Source organism: Eulemur rufifrons, chromosome 8, assembly GCF_041146395.1.
Source record: "Eulemur rufifrons isolate Redbay chromosome 8, OSU_ERuf_1, whole genome shotgun sequence".
NCBI classification, from domain to species: domain Eukaryota; kingdom Metazoa; phylum Chordata; class Mammalia; order Primates; family Lemuridae; genus Eulemur; species Eulemur rufifrons.
Window position 1 is genome coordinate 18,353,285 of NC_090990.1, and position 22,726 is coordinate 18,376,010.

The following is a 22,726-nucleotide window of genomic DNA, read 5'->3' on the forward strand; positions in this document are numbered from 1 at the left end:
GGTGATAGCCTCAATTGTCCTGTTGGCACGAGCAGTCTGGTGCATGAGAGAGAGCACACACGTGACAATCCATAGCCCCTCTTTAGTCTCATGGATTTCCGGAGTTTCTCGGGGTTAGAAATATCACTGCACTCTTTTCCTCCCTGGCTTCCTGAGGATCAACCTCCACTGTGAACGACAGGGTAACTATTGGGATCAGGAAGTTCATGACCAACCGACTACTTCAGCAGAAACAAATGGTCACGGTCATTGATGTCCTTCACCCTGGGAAGGCAATCAGACCTAAGACAGAAACTTGATTCAGAACCCATTCTGTGGTGGCGGCAAGGCAACTGGCTTGGGCATGATTTACGATTTCGATTTCTCAGATTATGCAAAGAAAAATTAATCCGGACACAGACTTGCAAGACATGGCCTGTGTGGGAAGAAACACAATGACTTTATCTGCAGTGGTCGTGCATATTTTTCACCAGAGGATCAATAAACTATGAAAACTTAAACAAAAAATCACTGCTAATTTGTCGTGGGATTAGAATTTAAAAATATTAAACATTTTAAAAATAATAATAAAAATAAAATAAATCACTGCCACTCAGAATATAGCAGAAGATCATCTCTTTTTTTTTTTTTTTTTGAGACAGAGTGTCGCTTTGTTGCCCTGGCTAGAGTGAGTACCGTGGCATCAGCCTAGCTCACAGCAACTTCAAACTCCTGGGCTCAAGCGATCCTACTGCCTCAGCCTCCCGAGTAGCTGGGACTACAGGCATGTGCCACCATGCCCGGCTAATTTTTTCTATATATATTTTAGTTGGCCAGATAATTTCTTTCTATTTTTAGTAGAGACGGGGGGGGGGGGGAGGGGGCGGTCTCGCTCTTGCTCAGGCTGGTCTCGAACTCCTGACCTCGAGCGATCCACCCGCCTCGGCCTCCCAGAGTGCTAGGATTACAGGCGTGAGCCACCTCGCCCGGCTGTAGAAGATCATCTCTGATACACCCCTTCTGTGCCAACCTTCACCCTTCTCTGAGACCCCCACAGGGCTCTGTGGGGACCCAGCTTTGATGGGGGAGAAATGCGATGCCCAAGCCTTGGGGTGCTGATGCTCTTGCATCCCTCCTCTCTGACACCCCCACTTCCTTGACACCAGACATCGTACTGCTCTCTGTGAACGTCTCTCTCTCTGACTGCTCCTTTTAATCATCCAGTCACCAAATAATTGTTGAGCATTTATCACACATCAGGCACTGTTCTCCAGCAGAAAACAGGACACAGTCACTGCCCTAATGGAGCTTATGTTCCAGTGGGGGGCTGACATGGAGCAAAAACAAATGTGCGGGCGGGCCGGGCGCAGTGGCTCACACCTGTAACCCTAGCACTCTGGGAGGCTGAGGCAGGAGGATCACTCGAGGTCAGGAATTTGAGATCAGCCTGAGCAAGAGCGAGACCCTGTCTCTACTAAAAATAGAAAGAAATCATATGGACAGCTAAAAATATATATAGAAAAAAATTAACCATGCCTGGCGCATGGTTGTAGTCCCAGCTACTCGGGAGGCTGAAGCAGGAGGATTGCTTAAGCCCAGGAGCTTGAGGTTGCTTTGAGCTAGGCTGACGCCACAGCACTCTAGCCCGAGCAACAGAGCGAGACTCTGCCTCAATAAAAAACAAAAACAAACAAAAAAATGTGCGTAAACATAATTTCAGGAGAGCTTCATGCTCTGACATCTAGTAACCCAAGAGAAGGGAGGGAGAGTGAGGGGAGGGGAGTGGTGATCTGGGGTGGAGGTCAGGGAGTCCGTGTCAGAAGTGACTTGGGAGCAGAGACCTGGATGAAGGGGAGGGGTCCTAAGCAGAAGGAATGACCAGTGCAAAGGCCCAGGGCAGAAGCATGCTTGTCCCCAGTGTGTGCCTTCGATGGGGGGTTCCCTGAAGCCCCTTCGCACTCTCCGCTCCCCCTGGGTGATGTCACCCAGGCACCAGCTGCACATCTGTGCCTCCCAGGGTTCTTCATTGGCCAGCTGTGCCATCCACAGCCAGCACAGCTAGTGCTGATGACATGCGGCCCCTCCCAACAGTCCTAGGAGGTGGGTGCTGATATTGTCCCTGTTTTACAGATGAGGAAATAGGCACAGAGAGCTGAAGAAACTACCCAAAGTCACACAGCTAGGAAATGGAGGAATTGAGATTTGAATCCAATCTACACTCCTGACCACCTCCACCTGTTAAGTACCCTAAACTCACCACCCCCAGCCTGAAGTCATTACCCTCCCCAGCCCCACCCCTCCTCTCCCCATATTCCTTGCCACTTGGGCCTTCCCCTTGCCCTGCACCCAAGCCCAGAACCTTCCTGGTGGACCCTGACCAAGGGAGCTGCTGTGGGGCTGTGCTGGGGGTCTGGGTGACCCCTGGATCAAAGCTAGAGACGGGGGAGAAGGGGCAGCGAGCCCCCCTGCCCCAGGACTGGCCACATTAGTCCCACCTGGAGAACTCTGCTGGGGTGGTTCCCTGGGATTTAGGGCAGGCAGGGATGGGGAAGAGGGAGCTTTCTCCCTGAGAGGCTGAGAAGGGCCTGGCCGGAGGGCTGAGCTGCCAGGTTTTCTTCATCCAAGTTCTTCCCGGCTCCCCATCTCCTACTGCTTCGGGGAAGTGCCCCCCCCCCCTTGCTGGCCTTCCAGATCCTTGAATAAATAATTCAGGTTTTGAGATCTTGCCAGGCCCACCCCTCCCAAGCTGTGAGGGCGCTATTGGGCTGACGTGAGTGACGTCACCCAGCTCCTTATCCCAGCCCCAAAATCACGGGACCTGCCCTGGCAGCAACTTACCTGCCCGGTCACTGTCAGCCCAGACCCTCTGCCCTGTCACCTGCACCCTGGGGCCCACTCACCACTGTCGCCTGGTATCTTAATTCCAGGACCCTACAACCCTTATCACTTAGCTTTCTCACCTCAGTACCTTGGCACTTCTGACAGGGTTATGGTGACCTGAAGTTCTATCACCTGGATACTCCATCTTCCCCGGCCACCTGTCTGCCACCCTGGGATCCCTGAATTCCATCATGCTGCAGAGTCACCCTGAAACTGCTGTGATTGCCCTGGGGGCTTCCCCCTGTACCGTCCCACGGCCACCATCCTCCAAGATCCTGTCACCATGCTCATACCGTCACCGCCACCCACCTCCCTGCTCCCTCGTGCTCCTGCCATCGTCACCTCAGGGCCCCATCATCTCGGCAACTCCGTCATCCTCACAGGGAGGCCCATTCAGCCCCATCACAAGATCTTCGTCACCTGAATTTCGTTAGCCTCTCTCTGCCACCCGAGGGTCCCATCACCCCACCGCCTATTCGGGTCCCCTTTCCGCTCCTCCCACCCCATCCCCTGCAGCCTCCTTGAGACTTCTCCAAGGCTTTCCCACCAGCGCCCCTGAAACCCCCGGCCCGCAGAGGGCGCCGCGTCAAGGACAGCGCGGGCTGACTAGGGAGGGGGCGGGGCCGCGGCCACGGTCGCTTTTTATGAATGGGGGAGCGGGCGGTGCGAGGCCTCATTACTATGCCGCGCTGCGCGCGTTGCGCCCCAGCGTGCCGCGCCCATTGGCCGACCGGGCCGCTGACGTCACCGAACCGGTGGCCGGGGGCGGGGCGGGGTGACTCACGCCGCTTCTCCAGCGGCCGCGGGGGCTTCTAGGGGTCCGCGCACGCCCTGCGCCTTCAGGACCCGAGCAGAGCCTCCCCGCGGCCCGGCCGCGCCCAATCCTGAGCGGTGAGTAGTGGCGCCTCGCGGGCACCAGGCGTCCGGGGGGCGAGCAGGATGCTGGGGCACTGGGCCGGCAGAAGGCTCCTAGCGGCTGGCCGGGGTCTGAGGTCGAGGCTGAGATTCTGGGTTAGCAGGTGTGGGCCTAAGTGCTCCGGTGCTGGTCACTTGGATGACCCCGCGAAGGGTGAGCATTCCTGCAGGGAGCTGGAGGGACGATGGTCATCTGAGGTTGAGCCAGCAGGAGGCGTCTGGGGCAGGGACCCAGGCGTCTGGGCAGCAGGAGGTGTCCGACTTAGGTAGGAATCCAGATATCGGGGCAGGAGACGAAGTCAGGCCCAAGATCCAGGTGTTCGAGCAGAAGGAGGGATCTGACTCACGGACCCAGGCTTCCAGCAGGGGATGTCTGTTCCAGAGACCCAGGGGTTCAGACAAAAAGAGGAGTACAGCTGGGGGCAGAAGTCTGGAAGGGTGTGTGTAGGGGGGGCTGAGTTCCCAGGTGTTACCCAAGGAGTGTGGGGTGGTGGCTGGCGGGAGCCTCACGCGCATTCCCTGGGGGTGGAGCCTGGAGCTGGCAGTGCAGAGAATCGTGAGGGGTCTGGGAGCCTCAGAAACGGAGCGTCATCCTCTCTGATGGGAGGGAGCAGAGCTGCTCTCAGCCTCGAGATGTTTCCCTCCCCCAATTTGAGCCTTTCAGGGCATGCCCTGGATCCTCTGGGCCCCCATCCACCTATGGTGCCCTTCATCTGGTGACACACGTGGGACAAAGAGGCCTGCAGGACCCAGGGGATTGGGAGAGTGAAGAGATCCAGTACTGGGGTCCCCTGGAAAAGAGACCCCTGTTTAGGGGCCTGGGGGCATTGGCGAGGACAAAGGTATCCTGAGAACAGCCCCAGGGCATGAATGGGGGGACAAGGCATTGGGACCCCACCAGGTATCTTGAGGGGCACTGCACCCCCTCCAAACCCCTCCTCCAAGCACTCAGCCCTGCCAGCTTCTCACAGGGCCTTTCTCCTGCAGGTACCATGATGTGGGGTACAGGAAGCCCCCTGGCCTGGCTCTCGGCTGGCCCGGGCACCGTGAACATGAGCAGCGTGGACCCAGCTGAGGGGTCCACAGGCCCAGCTCCACCGCTGAGCTCGCCTAGAGCCTGGGACGTGGTGCTGTGCATTTCAGGCACCCTGGTGTCCTGTGAGAATGCTCTGGTGGTGGCCATCATCGTGGGCACTCCTGCCTTCCGTGCCCCGATGTTCCTGCTGGTGGGGAGCCTGGCTGTGGCAGACCTGCTGGCAGGCCTGGGCCTAGTCCTGCACTTTGCTGCTGTCTTCTGCATCGGCTCGGTGGAGATGAGACTGGTGCTGGTTGGTGTGCTGGCAATGGCCTTTACTGCCAGCATCGGCAGTCTACTGGCCATCACTGTTGACCGCTACCTTTCTCTGTACAATGCCCTCACCTACTACTCGGAGACAACAGTAACACGGACCTACGTGATGCTGGCCCTAGTGTGGGGGGTTGCCCTGGGCCTGGGGCTGCTGCCTGTGCTGGCCTGGAACTGCCTGGATGGCCTGGCCACATGTGGCGTGGTGTATCCACTCTCCAAGAACCATCTGGTGGTCCTGGCCATTGCCTTCTTCATGGTGTTTGGCATCATGTTGCAGCTCTATGCCCAGATCTGCCGCATCGTCTGCCGCCATGCCCAGCAGATTGCCCTCCAGCGGCACCTGCTGCCTGCCTCCCACTATGTGGCCACCCGCAAGGGCATTGCCACACTGGCCGTGGTGCTTGGCGCCTTTGCTGCCTGCTGGTTGCCCTTCACTGTCTACTGCCTGCTGGGTGATGCCCACTCTCCGTCCCTCTACACCTATCTCACCCTGCTGCCTGCCACCTACAACTCCATGATCAACCCCATCATCTACGCCTTCCGCAACCAGGATGTGCAGAAGGTGCTGTGGGCCATCTGCTGCTGCTGTTCCTCTTCCAAGATCCCTTTCCGGTCCCGCTCCCCCAGTGACGTCTAGTGACATCCTGGTGACCCTTCAGCCCTGATCACTACAGAATTCCAGAATGTTAGGTTCTCCAGGGCTTTGTTCCAAATCCCCAGGTCCACACCCCCAAGACCCAGCTGGTTCTGGAGTTCTAGGACATTGGGTGTTTCAAGATTCTGTTCAGATCCCTGTGGGGAGCCAGCTGGCTCTAAGGTTCTAGAATGTTCAGGTGGTCAGGGTTCCACTCAGAAATGTCCCACAGCCCAGCAGCTTGCAGTTCCAGAACGCTGGGAGTTTTACAGTGCCATTCCAAGTCCCTGACCTTCCCCCTCCCCAAAACTTGACCTTGACCATTGTCACTTTACTTTTGAATTTCTGGGCTAAAGAGTCAGAAAGATTTAGTCACATAGTTGCCTAGATAAGAGAAAGAAAGATTTATCTCTATTTATGTGCACATACAAAGAGAGTATCTATTTATGATTTATTTATTTATTTGAATTTATTTATGGGTGGTTAGGGGAAAAATGAGACCACACCTTGAAATCCAGGCCATACCAGGGTACCCCGAGTCCCCACACCCCCATTTCTGACCTCAGTTCCTGTAGGGGGTAAAGGGAGAAAGAAAAACCACGTATTTTGTTATTATTTTTGCTTATTTTTTATCGAAGAGATCATAGAAACCAGAGCCTTCTCCCGAGGCCCGCCCCCCTCGGGTTTGCAGGGGGAACACACCAGCCTCTGGTTTTTTATTTTTTTAAGAAGCCATCACCTGAGCAACCGAGAACTCCTCTGCGCTGGGGGCCGGCTGCCCTCTGGTGGCCATTTGGGGGAAATTGCAGCCCGGCCAGGCAGCCGGGACCAGAACGCGCAATCCCAATTCTGCTCCAGCCTGGCCTCCAGCGCCACAGCCAAGGCCAGGGGACCAGGCCTCATTCTCGGGTGCCCTAGAGGAGGCGGGGCACGAGCCAACACCCCACCCCTCTGCCAACCGGGGTATGGCTCCCAGTGCATCCCCCATTCCCGTCCCCAACCCAACTCAATAAAAAATGATTTTGTGATAAGTATGTTTCCACATGTGCGTGTGGAGGGTACGGAGGGGGTTCTGATGGGGGATAACCTGGTATGAGAGGGTCAGGCAAGACCTGGGGGGCCTGTTGGGAGATCCGGGGGGCTGGATACCCAGGGTGGAGTGTGGCAGGAAGGTAACTCCCCAGGATGTCAGTGCCCCTCTGCTCAGACGTGGGTGCTGCCGGGCAAGGACCTCACCTCCCCCTGGGGATGGGAACCAGGGGGCTGGGCCCATCCTGGGTTGAGGATGCCTACATCCTGCCCACATTAGGCAGTTTGGGGTTTTGGCGTGGTGAATATGCTCAAAGCATGTTAGTTTCCTTAACAATAACAGCCCTTTCTTTTTCTTTTCCTTTTTTTTTTTTTTAGACAGAGTCTCACTCTCTTGCCTGGGCTAGAGTGCCGTGGTGTCAGCCTAGCTCACAGCAACCTCAAACTCCTGGGCTCAAGCCATCCTCCTGCCTCAGCCTCCCGAGTAGCTGGGACTACAGGCACGCACCACCATGCCTGGCTAATTTTTTCTCTTTTTAGTTGTTTGGCTAATTTCTTTCTATTTTTAGTAGAGACTCCATCTCACTCTTGCTCAGGCTGGTCTCGAACTCCTGAGCTCAAGCAATCCTCCCGCCTCGGCCTCCCAGAGTGCTAGGATTATAGGCGTGAGCCACTGCGCCCGGCCGCCCTTTCTAATAGTGGGTGCTTACTGGGTGCCAGGCACACAGTAGGCTAGGCTAAGTGTACTACGTATGCTCCTTCACTTATGCCTAACAAGCATCCCATGGCGCTGGTAGTATGTTCTCCATTTTACAAATAAGGAAACTGAGGCTGAGGGAGGTCAGTGACTGGCCCAACCGGGAACATGTGTTTCCAGAATCTGTGTTCTGTCTACTGGGCAATGGCCTCTCATTTCCCTCCTTCCCAAGCCTGGGACTTAGGACATTCTGGTCCCTGATTTATGTTGGAGTTCATTGTTAGGGCCAGTGGCCCCCATTTGGGAGGTAGTCAGATAGGGTCTGGTTATTCTGGAGCTGGAAGAGTTTCTTTTCCATGCAAAGGTAAGTGACTATAAGTGTGTGCAGGTGGGAACATGTGTGAGGGCCCTGAATCTGGGCGTTTCGGAAGAGGAGGTGGACCCTGGAAAGGAGTGTTTATCAGGCAAGGGCAGGAGCAGGTCTGGGGTGTGGCTGAAGAGGAAGCTCTGATTAGCCAAGCCTCCCAGCTTCCCAGGCCTTACAGGTGGGCAAAGCCTGGAGGTGGGGCCCTCAGAGCATTTCTTGCCCACCCCTCTGTCATACAGATGGGGACACTGAGGCTTAAAGAGGAACAGCCCTTTGCTTAAACTCACACAGCTGAGCCAGGCTGGGATACAGGTCTTTCTCCATTTCCCTGTCCAGAGTCCTTTTGCCTGGTGTTCAAGACCCTCCCCAAAAGTCCAAGGTGGGTGGACAAGCCAACAGGCCCAGGCGCAAAGTGGGGGAGGCCACACCAGGTCAGGCTGAGCCTTATCCTCTCCTCTCTCTCCACCGTCCTGAACGGTCCCTGGAAAAGACCCCCCACTCAGTAAGCACTTCCCCTACACCAAGCTTTGAGCCAAATGTTTCATGCCGTCACTGTGGCTCCATCAGACAGGTGACGCTGTCCCCATTTTACGAGAGGAGGTTGAGGGTTTGAGAGTAGCGGGCCTTCATTTATTCACTGCTGTCCTTGTGGACAGCTTACATTCTAGCTGGGGGAATAGTAATGAACAGAAAAATTTTTGCAAAAATGTAATGTTAGATAGCTATAGATCCTCAGAGAAAAATAAAGTAGGAGAAGGACAGGGAATATGTAATTTTTTTTTTTTTTTTTTTTTTTTTTTGAGACAGTCTCACTCTGTTGCCCAGGCTAGAGTGTCGTGGCGTCAGCCTAGCTCACAGCAACCTCAAACTCCTGGGCTCAAGCGATCCTCCTGCCTCAGCCTCCCAGGTAGCTGGGACTACAGGCATGCGCCACCATGCCCGGCTGATTTTTTCTATATATATTTTTAGTTATCCGTATAATTTCTTTCTATTTTTAGTACATATGGGGGTCTCGCTCTTGCTCAGGCTGGTCTCGAACTCCTGAGCTCAAAGGATCCACCCGCCTCGGCCTCCCAGAGTGCTAGGATTACAGGCGTGAGCCACCGTGCCCCGCCCGAGAGTATGTAATTTTTAAATGAAGGTGCCCAAGAATGGCCTCCCTGAAAGATGGCATTGGATTTGCCCAAAGTCACATAGTTAGTAAGGAGTTGAGCTGGGATTTGAACCCAGGTCCATCTGATTCAAAATCTGTTTCTTTCCTGGTTGAGGGAGTGGGTTTCAGGAATAGCCCAGAAAAAGCAAGCGAGGAAACGGGCAGGAGGGCCTGTCCCCAGGCTGGGGGAAAAGTGGGGGTCTCCAGGTTATACCCCGACCTTTGGAGGCGTGATGTAGGGAAGGTCTCCTTGCTGCCTCTCCCATGCTCCTGAGGAGCCCCCACCGAGGTCCAGGAGAGGGGCCAGGTGCCCATCCCACACTGGGTGGGGCTCTGCCCTGTGCTCCCCTAGCCTAGCTTCCCGTTCCAGGGTCCAAGCAGGGACCTACCGCTTGCCATCCCATGTCTGGGAGGGCCTGGGTTGGGCCCCCATACTGATGGCTTCCTTTCTGTCTGGGGGTGGTAGTGGGGTGGATCTGAGGCATTTCTGGGAGCCTGCATCTGGGGTCTCTGCCTTGGGTCCTGGGCCCACCCTGAGGGGTGTCTGAATCTGTCCCTTAGGTGGGAGGCTGTGTGTGTGGCGGGGCTGGTTGGGTTTTCCCTCCCCACAAGATTCTGCAGACACAGCTCAGGGGCTCCCTGTACCTCCTCCCGAGTGTGCTCCGGGAAGCCTCCCTGCCGAGCCCTCCTGTGGCTGCGAAGACGGGACACCTCACCACAGTTCCCCGAGTGAACACTTACAGAGAAGTCTTGCCTTCCTTGACGGGGTCGGGGGCGGGGGGCGACCAGGCAGACAGGGCTGCGTCCCAGCTGCAGGCTCCTGAAAGCAGATCTCTTTCTTTCTCCTCAGAACTGGGGGCTCCTGAGTACAAGGTCACGTCTCCCCACTGGGACTGGGAACTCCTGAGAGCTGGCTCTGTCTCCTCCCTTAGGCTGAGGCTCAGAGCAGGGTCATGTCTTTTGCCTCAGACTGAGGGCGCATGAGGGCAGGACTCCCCTCCCCCCTCAGACCAAAGCCTCCTATGTCTCTTCCAGCCTCAGACTCAGACACCTCTGGCGCTCAGCCCGGGGCTGCTCAGCACGCATATGCGTGTGTGCATGTGTGCTTGTGTGTGCACGTGTGTGTGCTCATGTGTGTGCCCGCGTGTGGGGACCGGTAGCTGAGCCTCCCAGGCTCTCTGCCTCTGCTTTTCAACCCCTGTACCTGGTTGCCGGCTACAGGGGCGCAGGAGGGTGGCTGGGCAGGCAGGGCTGGGGCCCAGAGCCCCACCTTCCTGCAGGGGGAGGGCTTGGGATGGGGGTGGGGCCCTCTGTCCTCCCCTCTCCCTTGGCCCTGTGTGGTGAGGGGGGGCAGCCCTGAGTGCTGAGCCCCAGCCGAGGCCATGTTGGTCTCTCCTTGCAATAAGTGAGGAGACAGCAGCTATTAATATAAGATGAGTTCACGGGCTCACGGCTTCCGCAGGCTGGAAAACAGGCTCCCGGGGCCGGGGGCTGTGGCAAGGCTCGGCTGTCAGATTCCCTCCTGGAGTCTGGAAACTGCCAGCCCCGCATCCCCCAGCTCCTTCCGTGCAGAGACCTGCATGCATGCAGACACACGCAGGCACACATGTCCAGGCCTCTGGCTGTTCAGAGAACACACACACACATGCACACACATGCAGACATGCAAGTATACCCAGACACATCTGCACACTAAGGTACACACACTTGTGCACACAAATACATAATTGCACACGTATACACAGACTAGGTCAACTTTATGTGCACGTTTGCATGCTGGAGCACACACTTGAATGTATGTACATCCCCTTGTATACACAGACACAGACTTACCCTGTATACACATATATGCACACAGGTCTAGGCATGCTTGCATACTCAAAACCATTTGCACACTATTGCACACCCACATATATACAGACACAACTTCATGTGTGCATACAGACGGTATCCATAGTCACGTATGCACATTGCATGCAGAACCACATTCAAGGACTTCAATGCATGTGTACACCCTTTCACACACAGCATACACACCCGCACATGCTCCCAGCTGCTGTCAGTGCGCAGCGATCATGAATTCACGGGCTGACCCTCGGTTCCAGCACCAACGGGCTGGCTCGGCCCTCCCTCCCCCCGCTTCACGACAGGCAGCTCATGCTCCTGCCAACCCCAATGCCTGCTTTCAGCTTCCCGCCCCCCGGGGGTCCCCAGATCCCTGATTAACCCCCTCGCTAATTGGCCACCAGCCCCTTGACTTTGCTGCAGGCCTTCTCAGGAGCTGGGAGCGAGAGGCTGCAAATTGGCCAAGCAGGATGGGTCTGGGGAATAGTGTGCACGTGGGGGTGAGGGTGGGGGTGCTGCAAGCCCAGTCAGTGCCTGGCTGGAGCCAGGCAGGGCACCCCTTATACCAAGGCTGGGTGCAACACTGGCGTCATACCCTTTTGGGAGGGCACTCCTATGGTTTACACAGTCACATGAAGCCATCCCTGCATGCACATTTACACACACTCACCAGCGGTGTGTGTAGACATGTTCTACCCCACTCTGTACACCAATCCATGTGAACATTTGCACATACCTAAATATACTCATGAACATGCCAAGGATGCATGCAAGCAAAATTTTACATGTACCTAAAGTCACCTGCCACATATGCAGACACCATTTATATATGCACATCCAAACACACACAAATATGCCTCAACTAAACACAAAAACGCAGTTATGTGTATATGGGCTTGCAAACACACAAACTTACATATTATACATGCCTATGAATGGCCTAAGTGTACATGTAGGCATGCGCCAACATAAATCCACATGTGAGTATACACACATGGAGTCCCCACATGCATGCATGTGTGTATATTCCTTAATGAACAAGCAACCAAGTGGCCACAGGCTGGGAAGAACCCTCTTTCCTTAGCCTGCCTCTAGCTTTACATAAAAGGAAGCTTGAGGTTTGTTCAGTGCACTGGTTGGGGTAGGGAGTAGTGGAACCCACCCAAGTTCCAAGTTGCCTTTTCCCAGCCTCCATGCTAAACACCTAAACCCGGGACCTCCTCTGGTTCCCCCACAAGCCTTCAGACAGCCCCAGGGACCCTGTTAGGGCTCCCAGACAAAAGGGCAGAGCCTCTGGCTTTTAGCCTTTGCAGTTCCAGTCCTCTTGGCTCGGGCCCGGGCCCACAGGTGCTCTGCTCTCTTGTAGGCAGACAGGCATTGGAAACTAGAGGGTTTCTATTTCTATGTCTGCTGCCAGCCTGCTGTGTGACTTTGGGCAAGTTGCTGTGCCTCTCTGTGCCTTGTTTCCTCATCTGTAAAATAGGAATAAAAGGTTTGTGTTGGTAATCCTTCCAAGACTGTCCGGAGGAGTACATAGGTTCATGATTATGGTTCATGCTTTACTCAGGCACACACTCTGGGAGCAGTGTCAGTGCCCAAGACGGTCAGACGCCAGAGTTGGGGGCTGGATACAGCATCACAGGCAACTCTGTTGAATGGGCAAGGAAGCTGAGGCCCAGAGAGGCAGCACCAAGGTGGGAGCTAGAAGACCCGATCTCTGACCTCTCAGCCAGGAGTCTGATCCTCCTTCATGGTGTATGCAGAGCGTGAGCTCACGTGTGCACTGTGGACATGTGTGCGCAGTTGCCTGGGCAAGGGCAGGGAGTGTGGCCACGCAGGACCCTCTGCCCTAAGTATTACCTGCCCTCCTATCACCAAGGGACAATTCTACCATGAAAGATTCCTTTGGATATTAAAGGCTTTTTTTATGTCCTCAGTCTTCAAGAGTGCCCCCCAGGCACCCACACCTCCTGAGGCTGAGGGGCAGTTCAGGGGGGACACCTGAAACTGCTCCCAGCTTGGTGATCTAAGAGGGAACTAGCTGACAACCACCCCAGAGCAGAACTTCCGGGAAATGGTGCCAGGTTGCCCTGGCCACTGGGCAGCCAGGAGGGGGCAGTGAGGAACTGGCAGAGCCAGCGAGTAGAGCGGGTGGCTCCTGAGGACTTTGTGTGAGGTTTGCCTGGGATTGTGTGGGTCCCTGCAACGGTATGCTGATCTGTGTCCTTGTGCAAACAGGGGCATGGGTCTGTGCACGATGCGTGCATGTGTCCCTGGGCCTGGGTTCTCATGTGTGCCCACCGACACGTGTCTCCTTGCATGTATACGTGTCTGAATACACGTAAATTTAAGTGTGTCTGTGTGAAGCTCCCACCCATGCCTAGGGAACCCCCTTTGTTCCCAGGTAGCTGTGCAGGGTACTTCCTCCTCTAAGGGTCTAGGGTGGCTGGGCGAGTCATGCTCGCTTGATTTCAAAGCAAGAGCAAAAATAACCCTAACCTGTTATTGCACCTGTAAAACTGGGCACCAGGGGGAGGGCAGATAAGAATCAAACCCTTTAACGTGCTCCCTACAACACCACAGACTGTGATTCTAGATGGAGAGATTCTTAAGCCGTTTAAATTGTGCTGTGGACCGAGCATGGGCTCTGCCTGCGCCCTGTGTTTGGGCCGCGGCTGTTTCTGGCCAGCTGTGTGATCTTAGGCAACTCCCTTCACCTCTGTGAACCTGTTTTTCTCGTATGTAAAATAGGGGACCCCCTGCTTCTCAAGATTGGAATAAAATATATGCAGTCGTTGGCAGGTAGTGGGCGCTCGATAAATGCTCATTCCTCTCAGATCAGCCCAAAGAGGTGAAGCGACTCGCACAGGGTCACAGCTCCCGAGTGGCGAGCCAGTATTCAAGCTCAGGCCTCTTGCTTCCCAGAACCGCATTCCTTCCCTCCAATTGCCTAGCAAGGGCGGCTCCCGACACCACCATTTTGTCTTCTGCCAGGGCGGGTGTCTGGCTGCCTGTCAGTCAGGCCTCGGGAAGCCAAGTGCTGACTAAACACAGGCCTGAGCAGGAGCAGGCGGGTGGAGTGGAGGGCTCCGCAGGGGCGAGCCGGCTCCGCAGCCCCCTCCCCTGCGCCCCCACCTCCAGCGATGAGCTCAGAGCGGCTGGCGCAGCAGTTGCTGACAATTCAAAACTTCTGCCCCCTCTCCTGGGACGCCAGTGGGTGACTCTCTTTCTGAACAGCAGGCGTGACCCGCAGAGTCACCAACCCTGCTCCCGCCCCTCTCCCTGGGGCCACCCCACTGCGTCTGCTGGGCCCGGAACCGGGTGTCTGCTCATAAATTACCCCCAGGGACAGTTACCCGCAGCAGCTGTGCTCGGAACAACCGTTGCTTCCTGGGTAGGTCATTTTTTTGGGTCAAAATATAAACCCAGCCCCCTGGCCTTCCCCAGGCAGGAGAGGGGGCATGCAGCAGCCCAAACCTTTTATCGGATTCCATTGTAAATCGTTCTATTTAAGGTAAGTTGCTTGGGTCTGAGAGGCAGACAAGATGCCGGCCAGATGTTGGGTGGCAGCATCAGCATTCAGCCCGTGCTCCTCTCCTGCCTGACACGAGGAGTTGCCAGCAGCGCGTCTCTGTCTCCCCGGCACCAGCCCAGCCCCTTCCTCACGGTGACGGTGACGGGGGCTGGGTCTGTAGGTCGCCCAGCTCGGGTCTCCTCCTAAGCCAAAATGGTCCGAAGCCTCTCCACCCGCTGCACGCAGGGCACCAACCACACCCAAAGCCTTCTGGCCTCGGGCCCACCCACACCAGAGCCCCCTCCCGAGCTCTGGTCACCACCTGTGGCTGTCACTGTTGCCCCTTCTAATCTCTTCTCTCGTTACAGAAACAACACACACACCTGAGGTGACTGAGTGGCTACTTTATCAAATTATTTAAAATGTTGGCATTTAAGTATTTATGTGTATACATAAAACAGTTACATGGAAACATCACGTCATTGGGGTACAAATGTTACACACAAGAGCCTGGCAGGTGAGCAAATGAGGCCAGGCTTGGAGCCACAGGGCTTTAAAAAACTGGATGTCCTCTAAGGGTCTGAGAGAAGGGCAGAAGAGGAAAGGGTCAGTTTAGGGGTCTGGCTTAACCCCACCACTCAGATCTCTTCAGCGCCTGTTCTCAGACTGTATCCCCACTACATACACACCCACTCCCTAAAATCTTGATGTGGCAAACACACCCAAGAACCCACTGGAATATGTCCTTATAAATATATTTATTTTAGAGAAGACAAGGCACTTTGGGAATATTACGGCTTACTCTCCTACATGTACATCATTCTAGACAGAATGTAAAAATTGGTTAGTTTCTCAAGTGAATTAACTGAATAAAGTTAATACAATAACAAAAATTGTTCCCTAACCCTCACTGAGGCACTATTAAAGTGAACGTGGCAGGAGGCACAGAATGAGGCACATCTCTGTGCAACACCTGGTCCCGGGTTGGCGGGACCCCAGCAGAGCTCAAAGGCTGACACCCCCCAGGAAGCCCGACATCTCTCATGAGCAAAGCCCCCTGGTCTTGCAGCACTGCCTGCCTCCCCAGGCCCTGAGGTCAGGTGAGGGCTGCAGCGGAGGCAGTCCTAGAGCAGAGCTGGGACACGGTGGGAATGCTTAAGCAGGGTCACCAAAGCCACAGAGACCTCAATCTGTCCAAGCTGGCGCAGCAGAGTCGGAGGATCGGCGCCACGGGAAGAGATTTCACATTAACCCTGACAATACCGCCTTGGCTCTGCGGTGACATTGGCCAGGGTCGTTTCTGAGGGCGCTCCAGCTTCCACTGGAGGAGCTAGAGCTTGGGCGGCTGCTCTGAGCCTCCGAGGGCTCCCTGATCCTCCCCTCCCCCCCCCACTTTTGGAATGTACCCATCTCACAACCAAGGCAAAGCCACAAGTCACTTCTGACACTGCCGACTGGAAGCTGGGCCCCTGGGCCACAGGAATGGGGGCAGGTCCCCTGGGCTGGGCAAACCAGGAAGGGAGGAGGTTTCATCGCTTCTTAAGAGTCCTTACAGGCCATTGTTCCAATACTCTTACCAGCCTCAGCCCAGTTTAAATAATCACTAAACTTTGCATTCTACAATTACAGGATTCCAGAACACACGATTACCTGCACTGGGTCCTTTATCATCTTAAAGGGCTCTAGGTTTAAGGAAGCAATTTTTTTTTGGTGCACATATGCATAAATAGAGCCCAGAGGGCCTCTCGGCTGACTGGGTCCCCAGCCCCCCGAGCTGAGGAGGCTTCGCAAGGCCGGCTGCTACAAAGCGCCGAGCTTGGCTGCATAGATTTTAATGAGAGCGTCAGGCAGAGCTGTGCTGTTGCTCTCCGGGACTTGCAGATCATTACCAAACCAGCTGTAGGATGAGAACACAGCACATCGAAACCCTAGGAGGTCAGTGAGCTAATGATCTAATCCTACCTTCCGCAGGCAGTGCCCCTCCCCACCTCCTCCTGCCCCCAGCCCTTTCCACGGTGGACTCTGTCCATTCCAGAAGCCAGGCCAATACCGCCCCCTTCAAGGTCAGAGCAGAATGATAGTGAGTGGCTCTGGCTCCCCCTTTTCCGGAAAGGAGGAGGATGGGGGCAATTTAGTCAAAGCCATTAGGCCCAAACCCTGGCCTGGCCAGGCCCCAGGACTCCTATTTGGGAGAACCACTGCCCTCTGCCTGCCTCTCCAGCCACCACTGGGCTGCAGCCCAGGCACCTTCAACGGCCATTTTAGGGTTCTGATGAAAGCACCTATACTCCTACAGCTCCCAAAGTGGGGGGTGGGAGACAAGGCGGGGGGCCCACATAGCTTGGTGTCTCGGTATGGAGCTAGGTGCCAAGTCCTGTGCCAAAGACACCTGATCTTTGGAGAGGGGGAGAGGGCACGCTTGGGAGCAGCTGCAGCAGGCTTAGTCCCCATGTCCTGAGATCCGGGAAAGAAGGCAGAGGGGAAGCATTCAGCAAGGGCACAGAGGCAGTACCCATGATTATACACATTCTCCTCAAGCCGGAGGGGTTTACGAGGGCTTTGGCAATTACTACAACCATTTGCTGTGCTGGGTAGAGACAGATCCTGTTTCTCTTTGTTTCAGGGCTCTGAAAGCTGGAGAAGCCAGGAGAAGCCGATTTCCGCATAAGAGGCTACACAATAGTTAGGGCACAAGAGAAGAAACCTCACTGTTGGCCAGAGCTGACCAGTTTTTTCTGAATAATAGCACCTGTGTATTAGCTCTGGGAAAAGGGGGGAGGGACAGAAGGAACATCACCATGTGCAGTGCAGGGTGTGGGGGAAGCTGGAAACAGGACCCGGAGTCCCTCTGCCTTTCAGCCTGCTTCACGGCTGCCAGGCCCCCCCAGGCAGGTACCTGCACGGCTGCCAGCCTGAGGGACTGAAGTTTCCACAGTTGGCAGAACCTAAGCTTAAATTGGGGAAATAAAAGGGGGAGGAGTTGCAGAGGAATTGAAAACAGCACCTGTCAAAGCTGCCTACCCCTTCCTTCTCTCACTACTTATAGTCTCCCAGAAGGGAAGCTCCCAAGGCCATGTGGTTGGCTGGTGATAGGGAAGGGGCAACAAAGAATTCTGAGAGAGGGGAGGAGGGTGGAGCAGCACGGACAGGCTGGCACAGGCCCAAGGCCTCCTACTGGGGCCCCCACCTATGGTGAAGTCTGGAGTAGCACAGAGCCAAAAAAGCTCTGCCCAGACCCCAGCAGGTGCCCATTATTTGGTCCCAGAAAGCACAAGTGACTTGGAATCAGGAACTCTGGGCTCTAGCTCTGTCACTATCCAACTGTGTGACCTTGAGCAAGTCACTTCCCATCTCTAGGTCTCGGCATCCTTAAGAGCGTAGGACCCAAGGAGTTCCACCCTCCTTGCAGTCCTGCATTCCAAGTCTCTAAGCTTTGCTCCTGACAGCCAGCAGAGGCCCCGGGCCCTGTGTGTCAGGGGTAGTTTGGTCATGGATATTGGAGGTTAAAACGGCTGTGCTGCCTGGAGGCACCTAGGGGTGAGGGAGGGGCATTTCAGGGACACCTGAAATGCCACACTCACCATGAGGGAGCCTGAGAGGGAGGCAACAAGCTCAGCCTTCAGAAAGGCAGCATTTCTGGGCAGAAGGGGTGAGACACTCTTTAGAGGCTTTTTGCCTCCCAGAATAAAGGGCATCCCTGGCACAGAGATCACTCAGCACAAGGCAGCCCCGCCCGGTTGATTAGGGCCTCCAGCCTGCTCTGCCTTCTGCTGTGTCCACGCAGGCCATTCTTGCTGCTTTAGGACCAAGAGATGGCTGGCATTATTTGAAGTGGCTGAGAGCAGGGATTTTGGAATGAGACCACACCTGAATATGGCTCCTAGGGGAAGGCACCATCTCCAACTGAAACTCAATCAAAGGGATCTGCTTTAGGGTTTTTCCTTCCTTTCAATACACAACAGTCACTTGAAGGGAAGAGGGAACATCCCGGCTACTGAACCTCTGGAGCCCCACAAGGCCTGACAATGGGAAGAGGAAATACATGTTGATTTGGAGGAAGCACTTGGATATATCTTTGGTTGCTTCAGGGAAGGCTTTGGCCCCTTGAAATTCTTTTTTTCCTCCCTTATGGGACTACTGGGGTAGGCATCAAAGAAGGCAGGTAGAAAGGAAAGAAAAAGAAGGTGGGCAGTGGCAGAAAGAGTTAATCCGACCAGTCGTCCTCATCAAACTCAGAGGAGTCATCTTCTGAGTCGCTGTACTCAACAGCAATGCGACGTGACAAGATGGTGGCCACATCATTGCCCACAACATCCCGCTTCTCTTGCTCCTGCTGTTCCTCAACCCTGCGCAGCTGAAAGCCTGGTGGCAGAGGGAGAGAAGGGTGAGGAAGGTGTGTCCGTAGCCTCAGAATCCATTCAGGACTGGGTAAGGGGGAGTGGCCACTGGTGGGGGGTATACTGGAAAGGACAGAGAAAAAGAAGGATCCTTTGGAAGCAAAGAGGGAAAAGGGTTGGCAGGAGAAGAAGGAAAGAAGGAGCTTTGTGAAACTGGTGGCCCTGGTGCTACAGGTGTGCCTGAAAGGAAGTCTGCTGTCCTCCCTGGCTTATGGTGAGGATGGTACTTTGATTGGGGAGCAGCCACCACACCCCATCTAGCAGGTTCTCAGTCTGCCCAATTCCGCTGATTCTAACGGGGCTCGGCTGCCCCAGATTTTCTCCTCTAGACTAGAAGTTCCTTGATTACAACAACAAACCACTATAACCCTTTGGGCCCAGACCTGGCCTGACAGAGAGGGAATAAATGCTCCAGGAGGATGAGATGATGAGGGGGAGGGAGGGCGGAGAGAAAGGAAAGGAAGGGGAGAAAGAGGGCAGAGGGAGGGAGGATGTGAATGGCAGAGCACTGGAGGAGGTCGGGGGTGGCTGAGTCCAGCTGAACAAGGACCTGCTGGGACACTGATTCTTGTTTTTTTGAGGCACAAACTCTTTTGAGAACCTGATAAAAAATTAGGAATCCTTCCCCAAGAAAAAAAATACATGCAAACACACCTAAAGCATACATTTCCAAGGAGTTCAAGGTTCAGGTTAAGCATCCTTTACTTTAAACCAAGGTGGAAAGAAGTCTAAATCTCCATATCTTTAGGGTAAAGCCTTTTTTCAGGCCGCTCTGAGGCCTGAGGTCCCCCTCTGTCCCCACCCAATGAAAGCCATTCCCTGGGAAGGGTACAGAGTCCCTCTCAACAACCCCCCTTATCAGTTAGACCAACTTCAGAAAGACAAGGCTCCACGATCCCAGACCCACCACTGGGGCTTACCTTGACGGATGGCTGAAAGCAGGTCACTACGGGCATCGCTCACAGCAGGCAAGGAGGACTTAGGCTTGGTGACATCAGAAAGTGGTGGTGGTATGGCAGGCTGGCCATCCACACCACTGAAAGGGAGAGGAGGGGGCCCTGGGGGAGGGGGAGGAGGGGGAGGGGGAGGGGCTCCTCCTGCTGGTTGGGACAAGGGAGGTGGTGGCAGAGTTGGGTAGTCAGCTGCTGGTGGGGGGGGAGGCGGGGGAGGGGCAGCAAAATCAGGGTGAGGTGGAAAAGATGGGGGTGAAGGTGGTGGAGGGGTCCCTGGAGACCCAAATCCTACAGGTGGTGGCGGAGGCGGAACACCCATCATTGGAGGCGGAGGTGGTGGAGCAGGTGGTGGAGCGAACCCAGGTTTGGGGCCTGGCGGAGAGCCCAGAGGAGGTGCCGGTGGGGGGTGGCTTGGGCTGACCACACTGGATCTCTTGGGTCCAGCCAAGCCAGATCCTCTTTGGTTGTCTGCCGGGTAGCTAAAAGGCCAAAGACAAAAGATCCAGTATCACTCTCAGGATGCAAACACTCACTTACAATTAGGCTTATCTATAACCCTAGGTTCATCTTGGTTGACTACACCATTTTACTTTGGTTCAAACACAAAGAAAGACCTAGGTATAATAAGAGCAGACCAACAATGAAACAGGCAGCCCTTTAAGGTAATGAGCTTCCCACCAACAAGGAGTATAATCAGAAATTGAGGAAACTACCTGGAAATAAGAGGACTTGGGATTCCTCGATCATGTAAGAGCTGGCTGAGGCATCCCTTAGGTCCCCTCCAACTTTCAGCTATCCAGGGGAAGGCACCCTCCTGAACCCTCCTCTAAGAGGAATGGGCCATGGACGGTTGTCAGTTTAATCCTGGAGCCCGGGCTAAGAATGCAGGCAAGAAAGAATTGGAATAAAAATTCAAACTCCACCCACCCACTGTGCTCTGTTTCTCAGGCTGTTAACATTCACCAGGTCCGGTGAGGGCAGGAAACCCAGCAACCTGACCAGACCTGAGTGGGATACAGATTTAGGTGAATGCATCTTCAGTGCTCGTGTGGGGAAAACCTGAGAGAGAATGAGTGTCAATCTAAGGGTCTGCAGGGATGGGAAGCGAATGTGCCACCAGACTCCTGCCCCAGGTTTGAAAGAGGATTAAGGCTACACTTCTCCTGGGAGCAGATTTGGTTGGCTGCAGCTGCAAGGTCTCAGGCTATGTGTGAGGCTGAAGGTTTTCTTTTCCGCCTTTGTATCTGTCCTGCACTAATAGCTACTCTTTAGGAAGGCCTCCATCTTGGAATTTTCCACAGACCTTCAAGCCTTAGCTGCATCTGATAGGGCATGAAGGAAGTGACTGGGGAGGCGGAAAGAGATTTGGGATTTGTGGTTTCAAGAAGAATGAGGGGAGAGGAGGAGGACATCATTGCTTTACGTCTCCATCTGAGGTATCCTCAACATATTTAGTCTCTAATTAAACAATGTCCAAGGCTGGGCGAGGTGGCTCACTCCTGTAATCCTTGCGCTCTGGGAGGCCGAGGCGGGAGGATTGTTTGAGCTCAGGAGTTCGAGACCAGCCTGAGCAAGAGCGAGACCCCGTTTCTACTAAAAATAGAAAGAAATTAGTCAGACAACTAAAAATATATAGAAAAAAATCAGCCGGGCATGGTGGCTCATGCCTGTAGTCCCAGCTACTCAGGAGGCTGAGACAGAAGGATTGCTTGAGCTCAGGAGTTTGAGGTTGCTGTGAGCTAGGCTGACGCCACGCACGGCACTCTAGCCAGGTCAAAAGAACGAGACTCTGTCTCAAAAAAAAAAAAAAAAAAACCCCACAAACAACAACAAAAAAAAACAGTGTCCAAGGAGAAAGTTCACTTATCAAAGCTCTCATTTGTTAGGCATGAGAAAGGACAAAAGCAACTGTGAGGAAAGAGTGCAATCTGAACAATCCCCGGACCTTTTTTCAGCCATTACTGGCTAACTTGTCCTCTGTACACATCTGCCAGGGATACTGACCGATATCAAAATGGACAGATGTGAAGTTTCATCCTCCTTTCCCCTTGTTTAATTCTGGAGATTCTATACAGCAGTGAAATGAACCAGTAGCAACAAGAGAGGAAGGTGACTATCTGCTAGGTTCCTAGATAACTGGGCAAGGTGACTGCTAATTATATCATGGATAGCAGATTATACCACTTCATTTCATGCTGAGTTAAAGCTAAGTGAAAAAATGAGAGAGAAGTTGGTGACTTCTACTTGTTCAGGTTTAGGCAGAATAGCAAGTAGTTGAGAATACAAGTCTGGAGTCCAAATGACCAATCATGGCTCTGCCTCTCCCTGGCTGTGTGACCTTAGCTAAGTTCGTTGACCCCTCTGTACCTCACAGTTCACTCATCTATAGCACAGAGATAATAACAGTACCTATCTTAAGAGGACTCCTCTGGGGATTAAGGAACACACAGTGTTTAGCATAATGCCTTGCAAACACTTGGTAAATATTAATTATTTCCATTATGTAGACAGACTTGCCTGAAGTTATTTTTGTCATCCTGACCAAGATTTTGAATTCTTATGTTGTTCTTGAGTGCATAACCACCACAAGTGGATGGAAGAGGTACCACCATTTACCTGAATTCTGCTGGTGGGGGAGGCAAGTTGTCCTCAGAGAAGGCAGGAGAAGGTGAAGAAGCGGAGTCTGACTGCGGTGGTGGTGGATAGCTGCCTGCATCCACGTTTTCCACAGAGCCGATGCTGCCATTCTGGTACACCAGGGTGGGTGGATACCTGACAATGAACCCAATGCCAAAAGCTGTCATTTCAAGAGCCTGAGTGGTAATCTCTTTTCTCCTTAAAACATACCATAAAGAATATAAAAACTATTAGGGAGAAATAAAATAAGTAAATTCCCCAAATACTTTCTGTTATACTGAAATTTTATTTTAGGATTAAATATTCTATTGACAAATATATAGATATTTCTCCTGAATTGTTTACCGTAATGAGATTCAACCTAGATTATTAAAACCA

The 22,726-nt window shown here is 53.9% G+C and overlaps 2 protein-coding genes across 2 annotated transcripts in view; one reads left to right on the forward strand and one right to left on the reverse strand.

Moving 5' to 3' along the window:
* Positions 1-3,634: 3,634 nt before the first annotated feature.
* GPR3 (G protein-coupled receptor 3) lies at positions 3,635-6,787 on the forward strand. Its single transcript, XM_069477524.1, has 2 exons — positions 3,635-3,750; positions 4,762-6,787. Exon 2 carries the CDS (start codon positions 4,767-4,769, stop codon positions 5,757-5,759), a length of 993 nt encoding a protein of 330 aa, XP_069333625.1. The 5' UTR covers positions 3,635-3,750; positions 4,762-4,766; the 3' UTR covers positions 5,760-6,787.
* A 7,983-nt stretch (positions 6,788-14,770) lies between these two features.
* Positions 14,771-22,726, reverse strand: part of WASF2 (WASP family member 2) — a 69,877-nt gene continuing 61,921 nt past the window's right edge. Inside the window, exons 7-9 of the mRNA XM_069479641.1 lie at positions 22,328-22,483; positions 19,679-20,190; positions 14,771-18,723 (exon numbers count right to left, since the gene is read on the reverse strand). Of these exons, the coding sequence (XP_069335742.1) occupies positions 18,566-18,723; positions 19,679-20,190; positions 22,328-22,483 (826 nt within the window). The 3' untranslated portion in view covers positions 14,771-18,565. The remainder of the gene's footprint in view (positions 18,724-19,678; positions 20,191-22,327; positions 22,484-22,726) is intronic.